The sequence below is a fragment of the Protopterus annectens genome, chromosome 4.part1 (assembly GCF_019279795.1).
Source record: "Protopterus annectens isolate FY-2018-M chromosome 4.part1, PAN1.0, whole genome shotgun sequence".
NCBI classification, from domain to species: Eukaryota; Metazoa; Chordata; order Ceratodontiformes; family Protopteridae; genus Protopterus; species Protopterus annectens.
In genome coordinates this window covers 736,816,847-736,838,610 of record NC_056734.1, presented here as the reverse complement: position 1 = coordinate 736,838,610, position 21,764 = coordinate 736,816,847, and the positions used below count along the sequence as shown (strand labels likewise).

The following is a 21,764-nucleotide window of genomic DNA, read 5'->3' as shown; positions in this document are numbered from 1 at the left end:
TTCGTATGGGGTCTGAGCATTAAAGTTCCTTTCAGAAAAGCTTTACAAAGTTTGTGGGACATTAACATTGTCTCATTTAGACCATTATAAAAGTCTGAAATTACAGCTAGATGCACTCGTATAGTCAAAAGATGCTCCCGCTTCGAAAAACAATGCCAAAAAACTCCAGGACCCTATCGACTGCTGCAGAATATGGATCAAGGTTACTCTCTGTAGCCCATTTTGAAAATTTCTGCCACTTACTGAAGTACAATCGTCTAGTTGAAGGTTTGTGGGAGGCTAGAACAATTTGTTGAACTGGGGAAGTGAAAGCAGAATGCCTGGCAATCACTGGAACTGGAGAAGTCATGCAGTGAGCTTGAGATTTTGAAGATTCAGATGAACTAGTCTGTCCGGATGGGACAATAGGTCTGGAGCTGGGTCCAGCGTCCAAGGCTTCTTAATTAGATGAGGCAGAAGAAAGGGAAATCATATCTGTAAAGGCCAGAATGGGGCAATGAGAATTATCCTGTTCTTCGACCTGTTGGATTTCTTTAGAAACTAGAATATGAGAGGAATCGAAGGAAAGGTGTACAATAGACCGGGGGACCAACTGTGAAGGACAGCATCTCTTGCTGACTCCCCCAGAGAGGGGATCACAGCAAAGTAGCTGCTGCACTTCTTGCTCAGGGGTGAAGCAAAAAAAAAATCAAAGCAGGGTTGGTCCCATTGGCTGAATATCCTTTCTGCCACTAAAGGATAGAGAGACCATTCATGAGGCACTAGAATGCTCCTGCTCAATTTGTCCACAATCACACTGGAGCTCCCCGAAATGTGCATTGCAATGAGAAAGTGGTCAGATGAAATCGTTCATTGCCATACCCCAAGTGCTTCTCGACAAAGAGGGTAAGATCTGGTTCCCCCCTGCTTTCTGATGTACCAGACTACTAACTTGTTGTCTGTTTAAATAGCAATCGTTCCCAAAGGAAGGGTTGGTTGGAATGCTTGCAACTCTATGAGTACTGCCCACATTTCTAGAACACTGATGTGCAAATTAGCCTCCAGCTGGGACTAGCTGCCTTGGACTGTCTTTCCCAGATAATGCCCTCTTCACCCTATCTGGGATGTGTCCATGGTCACTACGGCTTGGGGTTGAGGAAGGACAAAGGGTCTGCCTAACACAATTCTGTTTGAGTGAAGCCACCAATTCAGGTCCTTCTTGCACAAACAGATCTGGGACTTGACGTTCCCCAGAAAACAATGAAACAAGCCTAGCCTTTCTGTGCTCCTCCTTGAAATAGTTATAGGTTCATAGGTTCATGGGGCATCTATAAGCCTAGCCAGAGTGTGTGTGGCTTTCACCACCCCTTAGGATGAGAATACTACGCCCTTTTAGGGTTTAGTTTACTGTGCTTCTGTCTAGTAGTGACACAGAGATGACCCCCCGGGGTAAACCTACGATCTCCCATCCACTCGTCAAGATTTCTCTTGAATAGAGTTAGTGAGGGGCTCTGCCTAACATGGATTGGGATTCTGTTCCAGAGTGTAGGGAGCCTCTGGGTTATGAATCTGTCCCTCCAGCACGTCCTATTTAGTTCTGTGTTGAGGTTTAAGTCTCTTGCTCTCGTGGCTCTAGTGGATTTGGATTTACTGAGGTGGAGCATGTCCATTAATTCCGGATTGGACATGGCCTTGTACGTCAGGCACAGATGAGTAGGCGGTATGCGACTGAATAGAGCTGGAGTTTTTTCAGTCGGGCAGCATATGACATATGTTTAAGACCCTTTATTCTCTTGGTGAGGAACTTTTGGGGTCTTTCCAACTGCTGCAGGTGTCGGGTAAGATACATCCCAAATGGGGCATTGTACTCAATCATTGGCCTGATAAGAGAAGAGTACAGGGGCACAATGACCTCTTTTGATCTAGATGTGAAACCCTTCATGATAAGGTGGGCAATATAGAAGGTCTTCCTAACCACTTTGGTAATGTGAGTGTCAAATGAGAGGTTACTGTCAACCTGCGTCCCAAGATCCCTGATTACCTCTTCCGTACTTAATGGATTACCACCTATGTGGTAATTTGTGGGTACCTTGTTTTTCCCAAAGGGTATGACTATACATTTTTGGCGTTCAGCTTAAGGCCATGGCTCTGGCACCAATTATCCGTTTCTATGAGGCCTCTCTGAAGGATGTTTGTGTCCGCTGGAGTAACAATTATGGCCCCCAGTTTGCAGTCATCTGCGAACTTTGTCAGCCACAATCCTCCTATGTTTGCCTGTACCTCGGAAAAATAAATGCCGAACAAGAGGGGTCCCAGGACTGAGCCCTGTGGGACACCGCTTGTGACTGGCTTAGAGTCTGACATAGCTCCAGCAACTCTGACCCTGTGGGTTCTGTCCTTGAGCCAGTTTGCAACCCATCTTGCGACATATGGGTTTACATTTAAGCTGGTGAGTTTGTCTATGATGCCCGAGTGGGGTATTGTGTCAAAGGCTTTTGCAAGGTCAAGGTAGGCTGTGTGAACTGCCTTACCCTCATCAATGGCCTTAGTGACCGTTTCAAAAAAGTCGATCAAGTTCAAAAGGCAGGATCTGCCTTTGACAAAGCCAAATTGGGTAGGATCCAATGTCTGTAGGTCCCCAATGTCTTTGTTTATGAGTTCCATAATGATCCTCTCCATAGCTTTGCAGACCAGGCATAATGATCCTCTCCATAGCTTTGCAGACCAGGCTCGTCAAGCTTATGGGGCGGTAATTTCCAGGGTCCATAGAAGCACCGCCTTTGTGAAGTGGTACCACTGTCGCCGTACGCCACTCTTTGGGTACGTATCCTGTAGTAAGGCTAAGATTAAACAGCAGCCTTATGTGTGGGTTTAGTTCCTCTTGGAGTTCATGTAGCACACAGCCCGGGACACCGTCCAGTCCCATTGATGCTGTGTTTTTAGCTTTAGAGAGGGCGGCTCTCACCTGGGCATCTGAGATGTTAGGGAGGCTACACTCTGCTGGGATAGTTATTTCTCCTTTTGGGGGGGGGGGAGAAATTTGCACTGAACCTGTCTGCCAGAATGTTGGCAATGTCAGTGGGTTCAGTGTATTTTGTGTCATTTTGGACTAACTCTGAGCATATCTGGGAGTTTCCACCCAGGTTTCTAACATAGCTAAAGAAGGCCTTGTGATTGTCTTTTGCGATTTTTCTCTCAAAGTTGGCCTTGGATGATTTTATGAGTGATCGTAGTTTTTGCTAGTACTGATCAGTGATGCCTTCCCTTTTAGGATTTTGCTCTGTCATGTAGTAGCTTCCTCCTCCTGTTGTAGAGTTTGTTTATGGATGGGGTCCACCAGACCGGCGCCTGCCTTTGGGGAATGGGTCTTGGTTTTATTTGGGATTGCATGATCCATGCATTCTTGAAGGTGCCCGTAGAAGGCATTTGCAAAGGATTCAGCAGTGTGGGTTGTGGTTTCCACTGGCCCAGGGGCCTTGAAGGATACCACTTCAGTCTTAAGAAGTGTGAAGTTGGCTTTTGAGAAGTTCTTCACTGTGGTCTTTTGTGCAGGGGGTGGGGGTGGGATGTGGATTTCCAGTGAGATTAATTTATGGTCTGATCTTACCAAAGAGGGATATACTTCCGGTGTGGAGCATTTTGTCCCCATGTTTGTGATGATCAGGTCTAGTATATTGTCTCCTCTTGTGGGAATGGTGACCAGTTGTTCCATTGCATTTGAGTTTAGGGACTGTCTTTTGCATGGCATATAAAGAGCAGGAGCCTTCCTTGAATACATACATACAGGTATATGGGAACTCAACAGCAATGATGTTTCTTTACTGGTGGTGGTACCTGCAGGCAGAGATAGGCAGCAGTAGTGAAAACCTGAGTAAATGAAATTTTGCTTACCGACCCTTTACTGATGGCATTTCAAACACACCTGATTTTTCACTTAATGTTTATTTCTACCTGTAAGACTGCTTTGTGTTCTGCTGGAGTCTCCCTACTTTTTGCTCTGGGGTGTTTCTTATAAATGACTGCAGACCCCAGAAAAAAAGAACTCTCCAACAATTTCAAGTATACAACAAACTGAGTGGCTAGCAACAAGTGATAAAACTTGAGAAGTTGGTGTTTAAAGTTTATAAATAGACTCATGTGTTTGCCTTCTCCATAGCATGAGGTTCCAAAGTCCAAAATGAAGACTCAAATTCACCTAAATGAACCAGGCACAGATCCCCACTGCCACACTCTGCACTGCCATACTTACTACAACTTAAAATTCAAGTCTGCTTACAGCTTTTCTTTTCTCCCAATAATGGAACCTGGAGAAAAAGGACGGTTACCTTGCTATATGACTAGGATCAGACGATGCCAAGATTAAGGACACTTCAAAACTCTCTTAATGTGACTCCCCCCTTTTAGTCAGGGCTTCCCAATAAAACTACAAGGGAGACTGTCAGTAGTGCAATACAGTTGGAGCAATGGGGCAGTAACCTTTTCTCATTCCTTTCCTGGACTAAACAGCCCCAATGGCAAATTGTTTGACTATGCCAGTCTTACCTCATCTCTTAACTTCCTGATGAGTTCTGTGTCATTGTGATGTGTTTTGATAACTTCTGCTTTTCCACTTGCCATGAGAGAGGCACTTTCGATAAGGTCGGGCCTTAATGTTCCCTGAGCCAACAAGACATCTTCAGGTTTTAAGTTCATTTCTCCAATCACCTCATTGGCAATCTGCAATTCAAAAAACTCAAGCATAAAATGGATAATCAAAAGTAATCACAGAAGTATTTAAATTACAATATAAATACTGTAACAAATTACAATGTCTTACGTATACAGTTGCTACATTTATTACATTAAAAATGGAACAAAGTATGTGACTAGTGACCAAATCAGTATGCTTCTGAGAAGTGTTCCTGTGATAAAGTGAGGGGCTGCTTGCCCAGCTAGACAAAATTTTGTAAACAATTCTATGTCACTGTAAATATTAATATGATCCACAAGCTTGTGTCACAAATGTAAGAAAACTGTTGTGTTGAGCTTTAAAAATGTAACCACAGTGCACCCTGCTGGAAGAAAGCAGAAATGTGTATAAACTCAAAGAAAATAAGCGATAAATAAAGAATTTCATGACTGTGTGTGATCTTAAGCTAAGAGACAGGATGTCTGCAGCTGGAAATTCTTTCTACTGTCTTAAGACAGAGATAATTACTAGGTTTCACATGTAAAGTGTCTTTTACTGCTGTGACTTCCTGACAGCTGCAGATCCCAATGAAATGTTAAATTTTAAGTTCTGTGAGCCTGGGAAACTTAAGCAGAAGTGACAAAAATGATGTAATCTGAAGTGACTCAGCAATAATGTGCATTATCAATTTAAGAACCATCTCAAGAGAAAGAGATTGCATTTTGTATTTGTCTTCAGACCTGTAACAACTCACCATTATTTGCCTTGCTCTGTAAGTAAGTACTGAGGTACAGTTATTTCTCTTAGAAACAGATTGATTAGTTTAGATGTTTCTATATTTATGTGACACTATCCTATTATGTTATTTTAAAGTATTTCCTGTGATTTCTGAACTGTAATAGGTTTCTGTCAGACCCTTTTTGAAAATATATATTAAATAGATTTTATTGAGAAGTATGTGTAATGTCATTGTGTTGAGTTAATAAGTATTGTTTTGTGTTTTTACTATTATTAAACATATTTAAACCTTTTAACTGTGGCTGTTTTGTGTAGAGATAATTTAAGCTCTTAGCATACTTGCATATACTTGGTGATACCGTATAGGTCACTCCTAAATAGCCTTCAAGTCTCAGTCACACTTACCAATTGGATAACAGTAACACTGCAAAGTAGAATTGGACACCGTTTGGTAGGGGCCTTTACAGTAGCTGATAAGGGCCTTTACAGTAGCTGATAAGGGCGGTTGGTGGCAGGTGGCACTACTGTATAGTCTGGGCAGAAGGGGGGCATAGCTGGAGAACCTGTGCCAGCTTCCCCAGGAGTGTCTGTGTGTTTGTATACAACTCAAATCTCAAACTGTGTGTGTGTCAGCTACTTGGGCAGGGACACGAAGCACTGGTTGGACAGATAGGGTGCTGGAGGTTTTGGCTTGACCACTCGGCTGAGATCTGAACCCTATACCTGTGCCAGTGGACAGTCTTATTGGGGATTTGGAGAGAAAGGGAGAAACCAGCCCCAGACTGACTGTGACCTCTGTGTGCTCTTAAGGGAAATTGTACTTTACTGTGTGTGCACTTGTTATCCTACCAATGTGGACTCCCCTCACTGGTGATAATGGTGAGGATTGAGGCTCCTTGATTACTGGGCCAAGTGCATGGGCATCACAGTTCCTACAAGGCAATGTGATCTAAACAAGCTAGAGACCTGCTACAACAAAATCGCCAAATTCGCCACAGGGGCATCCTACCATAGTCACCACTGTCTCTCACTTGCTGAACTGGGCTGGCTTGAACTCCCTCACCTCCTTCAGTGGTATCAACTCTCACTCGCCCACAAACTAGTAAACCATCCACTAAATGTCCCATCCCTCCAGAATCTACTCCAACCCTATTGCACCACCAGACCACTAAGATCCAGCAACAAAAATCACTTGAAGATCACTAAAGCCAATAACTCTGCTGGTGAAGCACTATTCTCTTGCGCCATAGCCAAATTATGGAACTCACTCCCACCCACAATTACCTCCATACCATCTTGCACCAACTTCAAAACTTTATTAAAAGCGCACCTAAAAACATGCTGGCTATGCCCTTGCAACTCCCACTCTAATATCATCCACCCCATCCAACTACTACCTTTCTTTCACCTCCACTAACTACCTTGATGTTAGCAAGCTCAGATGCTCATAAGCCTAGTACTTATTATACAGCAGGAACTTCTCATTGTTACATTTGTTAATGCCTGTTATGTACTTCACTGATAAAGATTCTAGTTGTCTACTGATGTACTATGTTCTTCATCTGTAAATATGTTGTAAGTAATTTCTATGTTAAATTGTTAGTCGCTATGTAATCCAATGTAACTACTGTCTGTTTATTTTACTGTGGAGCTTTTCTCCCCGGGCCTCCGCTGAAAATGGACCCACGTCCAGTCGGACACTCCCGGTCAACAAATTTAAATAAATAAATAATAATACAACAGGTTACTTCACAGAATTACTAACACAGCAACCTGTCTCATCTTTGTAATTTTTTTCAGAAATCAAGTAGGAGAGACACAGATGTCTTTAATACAAAGCCAGTATAGAAATGGTGCCCAATCCTTTTCCAGTTCTTTCTATAAAGAGGTACAACTAAAAAGGTGGTCATAGGATATCAGGTTCCAATTACTAGGATTATCCACCCATGGAGGGAAGAGACAGAGACCAGGATTAATCATTTTCTCATACAAAGGAGGAGAGGAAATCCATATTCTGCAGGAGACCTGCATGAAGATTTAACAGTACATCAAGTACCCATATATCTGTAACCTTCCTTCAAGAAGGCCTTGCAGCTTGCAAGTCATTGCTGCACAGAGCAAAGCTCAAGCACTTTATTAAATGGAATAAACCTGACAATGGTAAAAAAAAGAAAAAATAGGCCTTATGCCTGGAGATCAGGTCCAAGCAAGAGAGATGGGTGGATATAATGTATGGACTACGCTCTGACTATCAGCTGCACAGTTATCTCCCTTTTAGTCTTTTAAAGCAATACCTCGAGGCAGTTCTATGGAACTGTAAAGGTGAATAAAACTTTTACAGTAGCTGGAAACACACACTCAGTGCTATAATCTGGAAAGAAACTGCTTAACAGAGGCTAGCTAATCTCTGCTTTTGACAAACAAAACGAAGGGCTGGGCATTTTCTCCTGAATTTTTTTTTAAGCAGATCAGGTGATATTTTTAAGTGAGTGTATACATTCAGATGGCAGAGTAAAAACAATGAAGGGAATGGGCTGGTTCCTACTGAGCTCAATGTCTTGTCTTGGGCAGGTTGCATGTTATAGAGCAGAATGATATGGGTTTTATTCATACTCTAGGTCAGTGATGGCAAACCTTTTGGGTTTGGCAGGTTAAAAGCTCCTGGCACAAAATAATTCAGTGCACTTCACATGAGCAACGAATGCAAAAGCAGTGTCTTTGGTAACTTGGGTGTTGGTGATCGCCGACATGCTACCCAAAACATTGTGGTGTGTGTTATAGGTTCACCATCAATGCTCTAGTTGCTTGGAGTGATGTTCCAGCACTGACCCTGCAGCGTGTGTGGGGGTGGGGGGGCAGAGGGGGAATTGCATTCAAGCTCAACACACAAAAAATAGTCATACTTCAGGTAGACTAGACAAAAATGTGATCAAGCAGAATTTTTTTTTCTAAACAAGAAACATCTTTACTGAACTATGGCATACACAGTCATACATTTATATAAATGAAAACTAACCATACTGAGAAATTTTCATTTGCAAATGTTATATAGCATATACATGATCTTGACCAGGAAATCAGAATTATTGATCAGAAAAAACTCCTATCCTGGGACAAAAGCATGAGTTCCCTACAAAAGAAATCCTGAATCACACCAATTCTTCCCACAGATGTGATAATCTTCTAAGCCAGTAATTCTCTGGCTTAGCAGAGGCACCTGTCTCAAAGGGAAGAAGGGCAGAGATATCAAGAGATAAACAATGAAAAGACCAATGGTTAGACCACAGCTGAAGATAAAAATGGAATAATCCACGTCAGGAAATAAATCACTTGCAGCTTTACAGTAGTGCCCTTTATAAAACCAAAAGTTGTAACTGAGATGTAGTAGTCAAGGTAGGAGTCTGAAGAAACGATCAGCTGACTTAGATCGCGAAAGCACTTACTCTTGTTTAATAAAGTGGTGTGAAACTGCAAGTGAACCGTTTCCTACCTTGACTACTACATCTCTCTACTAACCAAAATGACTTGCTCAAGCCACATTCAGTTCTTCTTATTGCTAGAAATAGCTGTATGAATTCCCTTTAAGTGCAAACACTTCTTCACAGTATAAAGATTTCTCGACCAATAAACAGCCACAAAAATTAACTGAACCTCCATCTCCCCTCCTGCAAAACATGAACAGAGTTTTCAGAAATGGGAACAAATTCCGGAATTATTTTCCAGTGGAAACTAAGCGGCCAGTTTCCACAACTTGGGTCCAAAAGAAAACAATCTTAATTTTGAGTTGTTCCATATAGCACAAAGATAAACCTAACGATTTCTCTCTGACTGAAGATGCAACGGAATCTCATGGAATTCACATCTTACTGTACACTCGCTTTCCCTTTCACTGATGACATAAACTTTTTCAGTTTTTGGGAATTTACAACTCTTACACTGTGCAGTGTTGAGAAGCAGCTGGTGTTAGACTGCCAGGAACCCTGATACCATTGACAAAGACGGACAGTGAATGAGGAAGAATCCCTTTGGCTAACTTACTTCTTGCTTTAGAAAAATTGTGTAGCTGAAGATAAAGTGTACAAACCAGAGTGCTACCGGAAAAATAAATCAATGAGATATTGGTCACAGTATCTGAAAGTAGGCCATATTCATTGTGAAAAGAGTACTTAGAATTATAAAAAATACCCTGCAAGACAGAACAGAACATTAAGGGAAAGAAAAAATACTTAGCTAAAAAACAAAATGTCAGTATAGATGCCCCATGAACGTTTATAGAAGAACATTTTTTATTATTTTAGTTTTAAACTGTGGTGGCTCTTTTATACAAAATGTGAATAAGTTTAAATTTTCACACCAATACTAGAAAGCTGTCCGTTGCTGTAAATGGAAATAAGAGAAATAAAAAACATAAAGGTTGGTCTACATAACCTTCCTTCCCACAACCATCATCCCTCTGGATTAGTGTTCAATTTATATAAACTCTGAAGATACAGACAAAAAAATCCTACTTACCAGCAAGAGCAGAACAATTGCAAGGAAGTGAGGAAATAATTCAGTCCTCTCAGTCATTGTATGATAGAGCATACAGCAGAATACAGAGCTGTGGAGCTCAGCTTCTATACTTATTGCGAGATGTAGATGGTTTAACTAACTTTTTTGGTGGGAATAATGCATGTATATATGTAAAAAATGTGTTAGGCAACTGTACTTTTGACTACCTTAAATAATTTACATACTGATGTACTGTAGTACTTACTGGTACCTGCTGTACAAATTTTAATCATTTCATAGTCCAGCTTATGGAACAAACCTAGGTCTCTGGAAGGTCAACTTGGAGAGTTGAAATGATCCACAGACAGGGGAAGGATTGGACACCAATATTCAAAGAACTCCTGCAAAAAGAAATACACAACTGGCAAAGAGCCAACTCCACTAAACTAAGGGATGCAGAAGACAAGGATGAGGCTTACAGGGGGACCATGCATCGCAGGAAGCTGCAAAACAAGAACAGAAAAAAGGCAAAATGAAAAGCAGTAACATGCAATGAGAAAAGCTACATTACTCACCTGCACCCCATCCCCAATTTAAAATGCATCCTGATTTCAACACTGACTCAATATGCATAAGCTCTCACTTGCCATTTTCTGATCAGAAAAGGGAAGATGGACATTACTGGAAACAGCAGGGGAGGTTGCAGAGAACAGCCTCAATGTTCACATAACAGTGGGGCATTTGGGGGTAAAATGGAAAAAAATAAATGTCCTCAGCTAGCAAAAAAATTAATGACATGCATTCAGTCAGGTTGTATGGTATTCTGTTAAAATGGTGGTCTTCTGAAGTATTTCTATATTCTGTTGAATCTGTATTTAAAAAGTTGTTTTTCAAACCCTTTGGATATTGTGGTGGTGGTGTTGCATTTTTATGGAATTCCTAATGTTTCCTCAGTGCAGTAAAAAACAGACACACTTGTAGATTAGTTTGCAACTTTCAAGATCTTTAAATCTAGATTTTGTGTGGTAAGCTAGCATGTTGTCACTTCTGAGCAGTAGCTTAGTGGGGGAGGGGGGTGGTGAGAGGGTCAAGTGTCCCATCACCTTGCATCCGGTGCACTATCAGCCAATCCCTCTCTCTCTCTTTAATGCAATAGAGCCTTTGGTATTGCATCTGCAGCCAAACCTGACTGCTATAGCATCAGTGTGTCATCACTGCAGCAAGCAATTTGCTACTGTTTATATATATTCACAGACAGACAGACACAAACACGCGCGCGCACACACACACACACACACACACACACACACACACACACACACATACACACAAACCTGAGTACTGTAGTGCTCTGTGCATGCAGGGTATAAACTGTAGTATATGTTTGCTACATTTATAGTAAGCAGTCTGCTACAGTTTAAAAAGTAGAATTTTTTTTTGTTTTAAATTAAAACATGAGTGTCATAGCTTCATGCAGGCATAAATTGTGCAACTACAGTTTAAAAGAAGACAGCATTATTATTATTTTTTTAAATAAAATACGTTGAAAGAGGATTAGGAGCAGGACACAGAAAAGGGATCTGAATGGCTGGGGTGGGGGGGTTTGGTGTCTGTTATGCTAGAAGGAAAGTCCTTTTTTTTTGCTGTTTAATGTAACAGTTGAGCGGGTGGGGGCGCTGGTTCACAGTACCAGCCTCGGCCGCTGGCTGAACCAGCTACACTTTTACTTCTGGGCTCAGTACAAGGATCTACTCCCTGCTTTGTACTTAGATCAGAGAGTCAGAACAACGTCAAGACGGACATCACTTGTTTAACATAATTAGTCATTCAGCAGGTCTGTTGTGTGCATAAAACAATCGGGTAAGGTTAAAAGAAAATAAGGGACAACATTACCTGCAAATCAAATTAAGTGGTACTTTAATAAAGATTAAAAAGACAGCAAATGTTGCACAGTTTTTAAACTCATTCTTTGTACAACATACTTAGATTATTTACCTTCCTTTCAGCTACTTTCCAATTAAAACAGTCTGCAAAAAAACTGCTACCTGCTGGCAATGTCATGCAGACAAAAAAGATATTCTCTAATAACAGTAAGTTTTCCATACTGACTCCTACAGCCGCAGCTTGCATTAACATCTTCCAACTCACTATTATCAGACCTTATTTTCCTCAGTAAATATCTATTCCAGGTCAGTTTACATCACACACAGTAATGTAAAATAGTTGACCATTTCCTCTAGTTCTTTCTCAATAAAAGCAATGTTTCTAATTCAGGTAGCAAACAAACCATTAGATCACGAATACCACTACTTTTAGATATTCCCCTGTGAAAATTCAGAGATTCCTAGCACCTTAAAGAGGAATAAATCTAAACAGTGCCTCCTGCTTTAAAAAGGAAAAGAAAAGGGGGGGGGGGGGTGAATGGTAAAGTTAAACATTGTCTGCTGCTTCAAGTTAAACATTGTCTGCTGCTTCAAAAAAACAATCTCAAATTACAGGACTCAAAATAGTAGTTGACTGAGCATGTTGTTTGGAGCTCTCTGTATGAGAACAGAAACAATTACTACAAAATGATAGTAATCAAATTGGGTAACATTTAGCTAGTACCTGTATTAAGTGGATGTCTGCAAAGAAAGAAATAAAGTGTGGAAAAACCAAACTCCATAAAAAAATCTAGCTGGAAGAACATCAGAGCTGTTAAAAAATGTACTCAAAGATACAAAAACGCTTAAAGCTGGAGGTTTAATACAGTAGATTTCCAGTAATTCAGAGGGGAAAAAATCAAATGCTCTCACCGTTATTTCAAGTAAATGGGGAAACTGGAGGATAAAGTTAAATGACCAAAGGCTGGAAAAATAAATTTTGTGTACTCATTCAGAAAAGCTGACAAAAATCCAGATATCGAACAGTGAAATGAAGAAAAGACTGGCTAAATATGAGGCTTCTCAAGAACAATTAAAAAAATAGAATTAGAAGACAGGGCAAACAAACAGAGAAGGTTTTTTTTTCTTTTGGAAAGAGTAGGTTGTATTAATTTTAGAAAAGTACAAAAGCACAAATAAGCAACTGGTGGTTCATAGCAAGAGTTATGTGGCCACCATACTGTGTGTATGTTCCAAATCTGGCCATCAGAAAGCAGCAGAGACCTGTACTGGTAAAGATACAATCCCACCAGCAGAAAGAACTGCTCCTGACAAAAATGTGGTGGAAGGGAAAAGCATTAAAACTTGGGGACACAACAGTATTAGTGGAAAAGTATTCTTTGCTGTACACCAGGCAAAATGGAATTATGCTTATTCTGTCAATCAAGGGATGTTGAGAGGCTGGTGTGAGATACAAGCTGATATATCCAGCTGTCTTCAGAATTTTTTTTCCTGGAGGATCAAAAGCATTTCAGATGCAGAAGAACTGATGGAGGAAACACAAAGTGAGATAACAAGCTGAAGGTGCACCTTATTAACAGATGGCTTAAAAGTGGAAAGTCCACAGAGAGACTTCACTAGAGAATCCTGTTCCATTGTTCCAAATTAAATTACTTGAGTGATTAAAAAAAAGCCCCACAGCTGACAGAAGGATTAGAAGTACCCTGGACACAAACCGGAGACTGATACTGGGAGACTGATATAAGGCAGAAAAAAAAGCTCCACAGCTGACAGAAGGATTAGAAGTACTCTGGACACAAACCAGAGACCGATACTGGGAGATTGAGATAAGGAAGAAGACCAGCAACAAAGTGAATTTAGTTAATAAGTGAAACAATCGTAAAGCGCCAGTACCACTAGATGTTGCTTAGCTCTGCAAAAAGTTGGTAAAGACCGGAACTCTGTTGAATGATAAACTGATGACTATTCACAGATCCTTCCTAAACTTCTGATCAATGAGATCATACAGTTCCTCTACATCACCAAATACTGGTGGGAGACTAAATGTCTCTCCTAAGCAGACTTCCTTCACATATCCCCAGTGAAAGTTTTTGTTCTTACTAATATTTCTATAAATGTTTCCTGATCTAAAATGCATGACATTGTTATGAGTAAAAAGTAGTCCTGTATAGTAAGAACTTAGAGGCATTTTAAATGAGAGATTTTTTTTCCGCTGGGAGTGCATCAGTGACTGCTGAATATGCTAGTGATATTAAGGTAAGAAAGTACTACTCCTTAAATGTATTGAATCCAAGGCTTAGGCTGGAAAGAAGTAAGTGAAAGTTTACATAATGTTGTGATCTTTTGCTGTTGTGATCAATGCACATTTACACTCACATGCTTTTAGTTGAGCTACATATACTTTTAAGACAACTTGAAAACTACGTTTTTTCTAGCATTTTTCATGCTAACTAGCTGTTTTTTTCCACTAACTTCTCTCATCTGAAGGCATGCTTGCAGTCTGCAGATACAAGCAATTAATCATGAGAAATCTGGACAATATATATTATGAGTTACCTTTTTCTGCGGACCTACAATACAATTAACTTTTAAGGGGAACTGACAAGCAGTTCAGTGAAAATTAAAAGTAAATTCAGAAATAAAAGGAGGGAAGAGTAACAGATCTGTCTGGAAGGCTTTGTTTGACAACATATTAAAAAAGGGGGTGGGGTGGAATACTGACATCTTGGAATAAAGCAGTAGTAGTATTCTGAAAGAGACTAAATATCCTTCAGATCTGACTTATGACCCATTTTGATTTTAAATCATATTTATAAAATGTTTACATCTATATTAGCTAAGAGAATGGGAAAGATGCTACCAAAACTGACAGGATCAATGTGGTTTTGTGGGGAGCAAAACGACTGATAGCACTGACAACAGACCAATGACGATCCAGTGAGAAATGAAGTGTGACAACACTGCTACTGCTGGCAAGTTTGGATGCATTGAAAACATTTGATGGGGTCAACTGGGATTTTATGAATATGGCAAAGGTACATTTGTGCTCCCTGATAAAGTTAATAGGGTCAAATAAGGAAGATAGATGAAGGCTTAGGGGAAAGAATTAAGGTAGGAAGGCTCATCTTTGACAAGCTGTGTTTGAATGGAGGAACCAGACAGAGATGTTCTCTTTCTTCTCTGTCACTTGCATTACATTCAGCATCGTTTGGAATAAAAATAAAGAGATCCACAAATTCCAAGAATGTAACTGGTGTGGTAATCAAGTTAATATTATTTGCATATGGTTGTACTTTGAACTTGAGAAATCCAGAAAAGGACATTTCAGTGTTCTGGAACATTCTAAGATACTTTCATGTAGTTTTGTAATATAAATTAATGAAAATAAAACAAAAGCTATAGCAGTGAATCATGCACCCAGGAATTAGCTGGTTCAGCAATACTCATACTTATGGGGAAACAAGTCGAATCATTTATACAAATGCATCAAAAAGGATTCCACTAAGGCAGCTACAAATGTATGGGAATAGACTAAACAGAAGACAGTATAAAAAGTAAGATACAAAAAGTGAAAATGTTTTTAGTCCTCTTAGTTTTACACCCAACTATAAGGCATACTTTTATCAACCAGAGGATAAGGTGTGAATGGCAAGTAATATTCAGCAGAGGTCTAGAGTTAAGTAGGTAAGCTGATTCTTCTAATGAGATGAGATTAAGCTGGAGTTTGGACTGCTGGTTAGAGACTAGCTTCTCTAGCAAGGATTACTAACATAGTATAGGCAATGAGAAAGGGATAACGGAAGTACTAGTGAAAGACTAGTTTTGGTAGACCTTTTACGAGAGTCTAGAACAAAAGATGTTCCTGCATATTGTAACCAGCATAAGGATTGTGCCACCAGGCATGTACCTACCCAGGCATATCCAGCAACTGAAAGTCTACAGAGGTCCCTCACTAAAAGAATACAGGGCATAACAACATGCCCTGTGCAGACCACCTCAAGGCCCCATTCCTATATTCTGTCTCCTGTTCAGGGGGGAGATCTATGCCTGACATACAAGGCATTGTGAGACTCCTCTCTGTTGGACCTTCTGCATATCTGCAAAACAAAGAGCACCAGAATTACCAGTTCTAAATACTTACCTTGCCTGTGATACAAAAAGTACAGTTTTGTACCTACCATAAATGTAGATGTTCGAGTGCTAATACAGCTGCAGTAATCACAGATGGGTTCTCTGCCATCAGGCGGTCCCTCGGTCGGCCGAATTCCAAAGTCTTGGTCCGGCGTCGGTTGTTGTCGCTTTCTCTTCTGACGTCAGTGAGGCCAGAGTATATAAGACACAGCCGACGCCATGTTCTTCAGTCTTTCTTGCCCCAGATGTCAGGTGCCCCCAGAAGGAAGGCAATACCTAAAAAGTGCTTATATACATATACAAGCAATGCAATATAATCCAAAATCAGTGGTAGCAAGCAAATAAAACATAGCCGGATAACCCAGTCAGGTAGTATGAAGAGGTTGCTAGGCCTCATGCCTTTACCAAGTGGGGAAGGAGGGAGGGAAACCTGTACTGCAGCTGTATTAGCACTCGAACATCTACATTTATGGTAGGTACAAAACTGTACTATGTTCATTGTGCATACAGCTGCAGTAATCACAGATGGGTAGAATCCCAAAGCTATGCACTGGGTGGTAAGTACTAGGAGGAACTGGGTCCAGAATGCCCTGCAAAACAGCAGTGGCAAAGCCTGCTCTCGTTCTGGAATATAAAGGCAGATGGTAGTGTTTTGTGAAGGTATGTACAGAACTCCAAGTGGCTGCCTCCAAAATATCTTTGGTAGGAACTCCTCTGAGGAAGGCTGTAGAGGTAGCTGTGGCCCTGGTGCAGTGTGATCTGATACCTGCAGGAACAGATTTCCCATGATAGGAGTAACAAAACCGTATGCAGTGGCCTATCCACTTTGAAATAGTCTGTTTTGTAACTGGCTTCCCTTGAGCCCCTACAGCATAGGACACAAAGAGTTGTTCTGATTTCCTGAAGGACTTTGTTCTGTCCAAATAATAACGAAGCTGCCTATGGATGTCTAAGGAGTGTAGCAGCCTTTCCCCTTTGTTTTGAGGATTGGGGTAAAAGGTGGGTAGGTGTATGGCTTGATTTAAAGCTACCCTGGATACCACTTTAGGCATAACATGATGGGTTGGTATGAAGGGAAACCCTGTCCTGATGGAAAATGAGAAAGGGCTGCACCGCCATGAGGGCCTGAAGTTCAGAAACCCTACGAGCTGAAGTGATGGCCAGGAGGAAGGCTGTCTTCCAGGACAAATATTGCAAATTTGTTGAGGCAGCTGGTTCAAAAGGAGGCAATGTTAATTTTTCTAGTATGTAATTAAGATCCCAAGCTGGTATTGGTTGTTTCCTAGGTGGTCTTATATTCTTAGCCCCTCTGAGGAACTGTCGTAAGAGTGGGTGAGAAAATAAAGGAGGATCCGTGTTGAATTCTGCAGAGATGGCTGAGGCATGGATTTTTATGGAAGAAAAGAAAGTCCACTGTTCAATAGCTCCGCTAGGTACTGTAATACCTGAGGCAAGTTCAGTTTTCTATGGTCCTGGCCTTTTTCTCATTCCAAGAGCAAAACCGCTTCCATTTTATGGAGTAAGCTTTTCTAGTAGCTGGCCTTCTGGCCTCCAAAATGACATCCTGTACCTCCTTGGAGAGTAGGTTCTGTTGTGGTGTTAAGGAATTTTCCATGCAGCGAGATTGAGTGTTTTCAGCTGACTGTGAAGAGTTTTGTAGCTGTGCTGAGTCAGCAGAAGAGGCATTAGAGGCAGGGACCAGGGAGGAGTATGTGTTAGGCTCCTCAGGAGTGGGTACCAGTGTTGCCTTGGCCAATCTGGAGCAATCAGTATCATCTTCGGTCTGTCTGTTCTTGCTTTCAAAAGCACCTTGGGCAGAAGAGGCAGAGGTGGGAATCGTAAACTGTCCATGCTGTCCAACTGAATGAAAGGGCGTCCACTCTCCAGGCCTTTGGGTGAAAGGTCTTTGAACAAAACTTTTCCAATTGATGATTCCTGTGGGAGGCAAAAAGATCTATGTCTGGCCTCCCCATGCTTGGATTATTTCTGCAAACACCTGAGGATGTAACTTCCATTCGTGTGGATCTGTCATTTTTCTGCTTAGATTGTCTGCCAGTGTGTTTTCCAATCCTGGCAAGTACTGTGCTTGAAGTTCGATTTGTCTTTCCAGAGCCAAGTTCCAAAGAGTCATGGCTAGTCTGCACAAGGGGTATGAATGTGTTCCTCCTTGTTTGTTTATGTACCACATTACCGTGGTGTTGTCTGTTCTTATCAGTAATTGTCCTGGATGCAGGAAGTCCTTGAAAGCTGTAATTGCATTTATTACTGCTGGCATTTCCTTTTGATTGATGTGAAGGTGCTTTTCTTTTTGGGACCATTTGCCCTGAATGCACCTGTTCGTCATGTGCCCCAGGCGTAGTCTGAGGCGTCTGTGGTTATGACTTGTTTTGCTTGAGGCTTGCAGAATGGGAGGCCTTTGTTTGCTTGACATGCTTGGGCCCACCATAGAAATTCCTTTTGCAAACATGGAATTATTGGTATTATTGTTTCCAAACTGTGACTGTGTTGAGACCATAGTTTTTTTTAGGTACCATTGAAGTTTCCTCATATGCGGCTTTGCAAATGGGGTTAATAGAATGCAAGATGCCATGAATCCCAGAGCCTGCAGGATTTTCTTTGCAGTAAGCCTGGTACTTTTTGCTAGTATTTTGAAGTACTGAGATAGTTGCCCTTGTTTTTCTGGTGTAAGGTAGGCCCATCTGGGTGTTTGTGTCCAAGTTGGCACCCAGGAAAGTTATTTTCTGGGATGGTGTTAGCCTTGATTTCTCTTTGTTGATTGTATATCCCAGAGAAAGCAGTAACTGTGTCACATATGCCAGATGTTCCAGAAGTATGTTCTTGCTGTCGGCTTGGATCAGGCAGTCGTCCAGATAAGGGTAAATTTGTATCCCTTGAAGTCTGCAGTAGGCAATCACTGATGCCAGGCACTTTGTGAATACTCTGGGCGCAGTAGATAAGCCAAAGGGCAATGCAGAGAATTGATAGTGGATTGAACCTGCAAGAAATCTGAGGTATCTTCTGCAGCTTTGTCTGATTGGGACATGCAGGTATGCCTCCTTGAGGTCCAATGTTACCAGCCAGAACTCCTTGCCCAGCATGGGAAGAAGCTGCTGTAATGTGAGCATCTTGAATTTTGGTACGATTAGAAATGTGTTTAGGGTGGTAAGTCCAAAATGGATCTCCAGTCGGTTCCTTTCCTTGGTACCAGGAAAAGTCTTGAATAAAAATCTTTACCTTATTGGTGAGTAAGTACCTCTTGAATAGCTTGCATGCTTATGAGCTTTGAAATTTGCAGTTGTGCCTCTGCCCTTTGATTTTGTGGCAGGTTTGGCATGCCTCTCATTTTTGGAAGAGTGTGAAATTGAAATTTGTAGCCTCTGTTTATAATGTCCAGGATCCATTTGTCTGTTGTGACAATATGCCAACTGCTTGCAAATAGTGCTAGTTTTCCTCCCAAAGGTGCTGCCAGCTGAGACATGCTTGGCATGGAAATGAGGGAGTCATTGGGTTTGCTTCCTGTATTGTTGTGCACTGTCTTCGCCACCTCTTGGTGCTGGAGTTTGCCATTGTCAGCCTCTATATGATCCTTGTGATTGCCCTCTGCCCCTTGTGCGTCTGTATCTACCTCTTTGGGGCTTGTCAGTGGCTGGAAAGGACCAGTTTTTTGAAGGCCAATTTCTGCTAAAACGTGGTGGTTGGACCTGTAAGAAAGCTTTGACAGTTTGCATAGATTTGGCTTTTTCTTCCATTTTCCGTAGTATCTCCTCAGCATTAGTGCCAAACAGCACATCCTTTTGTAAAGGAGCATCTAGAAGTTTAGCTTTCACATGATCAGGTAAATTTTGTTCCCTAAGCCAGGCATGTCTGCGAATGACTGATCCTGTAGCTGCCGCTCTACTTGAGGCCTCTAGGGCATCATAACCACATTGTAAGGTGTGTTTACCCACTTGTTCTGCACTATGCATCATATCCTGTAACTCCTTTAAATCTTGTTGTTCAGGTTGAGACATTTTGTTCCTCAATTGTGATAACAGGAACTGTTGATATTTAAGCATATGAAACTGACAATTTAAAGCCCTCATGGCTAGGGTGGCGAGGTATAAACCTTTTCCCCACCTTTCCAAAGATCTTGATTCCCTTTCTGCAGGAAGTGGATTTTTGGCAGTGGAGGCCTTCAATCCCTTGGGGCCTTGTGAAATGGTTTCAGGGTCAGCATTATGGCTTTTGAAGAGAAATTGGTGAGAGCTGGGTACTCTGTAATACCTATCAGGTTTGACTGGTGCAGGAGGCAGAGAATCTGGGTTAAGGCAAGCCTCGAATAGACATCATCCAGTATGTCCAAAACGGGGTATAGCCAGAGGTCTGTGTTGAGGTAACAAAAGAAATTCCCTAAGTCTTTTCTTGGAATCTGAAAAGTCTTGGCCTTCCCAATGGAAGTGTTCCCTCAAGGTGTGTAAGGTTTCCCCAAAGGAAAATCCTCAGGAGGGGATACAGAGGGAATGGACTGTTCTGCATCCAAATCCTCAAAAGGAGAGTAAGAGTGTTCCTCTGCATCAGAATGTTCTGATAAAATGGATCCCTGATCAGAAGAGGAGAATCTTCCTCCACTCTGGGTGTCTTGTCTGGAGGGTTGAGAACCTCTGATAAGAGTAATTAAATCCTCAGCCATTCTAAGCATCTGTTTTTTAGGCATGGGACCTGGAGATGGGCCCTGTACAACAGGCCTCATGGGCTGCCTGGCTGCTTTGGATTTAGTAAAGGCCTTAATTGAAAAAGAAGATGAGGGCCTAAATACACCATGGGTGGAGGTGGACCTGTCCACATTAGTAGGCTCAACATTAGCAGAGGCTTCGGTTGTAGTCTGGGAAAGGGCCGAGGACCCAGCGGTCGCGGGTACAGAGGACACCGCCAAAGAAGTGTCGTCGGTAGTCAGGGATGGCAAAGGCATCTTGCTGAGAACCGGACCACGTGTAGCCTGTTTTGGCGTGGTGTCGGCGGGGACCGCGTGCCTCGTGTGTCGGTCCTTTTCCTTGCGTTTTTGGTCAAAGCGGTAGTCGGAGTGTCAGACGACATTTTATAATCAAAAGCTTTACACCAAAGTAGTGCTGGGCGAACTCCCCGGCGCTTAATAGTGCGTTTATTGAAGGTAGCAAAGCAACAGCCCGAGACGCCGTGGTCTGGGCCCAAACAAGATATGCAGCGGGAATGGAAATCCTTATGCGGTATTTGCTTCCCACAAGAAATACAATTATTAACTTTTTCTGACATCGGTCTGAGGCAAGAAAAGTTTCCCCAACGGGGTACTTAGCTTTAATGAGGACTTCGGATTCCAAAATATTCGTAATTCAGGAGCTGGGCGACCGGCACTTGCGAACTGCTTCTGCTTCGGGCACCGCGCGACAAAAAAGACTGGAGAACATGGCGTCGGCTGTGTCTTATATACTCTGGCCTCACTGACGTCAGAAGAGAAAGCGACAACAACCGACGCCGGACCAAGACTTTGGAATTCGGCCGACCGAGGGACCGCCTGACGGCAGAGAACCCATCTGTGATTACTGCAGCTGTATGCACGATGAACATCAGGACCTGCTGCACAGACAGCTATATATCACAGAGACTACTCCTCCTCTAGAACAGGCTCCCCATCAATACGAAGCAGAGTTCCTCTTTAACCCAATTCAAATGCAACTTGGAGAACTGGATGGGGAACAGGAAATTCATCCCTGGTTTGTCACCTATGTCGGTCTCCAATGGATACAGGCAGCCTGTAAATGGCACATCTCTCAGGCCTCTTGCTTGTAAATGTTTCACCTCCAAAGCCCCTACTTATGCTTATCAAGGGTAGCAGAACTTGTCAGAGATTTCAGATGCAT

The 21,764-nt window shown here is 41.9% G+C and overlaps 1 protein-coding gene across 1 annotated transcript in view; it reads right to left on the bottom strand.

Annotated features, from left to right (window-relative positions):
- GMPS (guanine monophosphate synthase) overlaps positions 1-21,764 on the bottom strand; it is a 1,355,954-nt gene that overhangs the window by 337,107 nt on the left and 997,083 nt on the right. Inside the window, exon 9 of the mRNA XM_044070497.1 lies at positions 4,522-4,695. Coding sequence (XP_043926432.1) covers positions 4,522-4,695 — 174 coding nt within the window. The remainder of the gene's footprint in view (positions 1-4,521; positions 4,696-21,764) is intronic.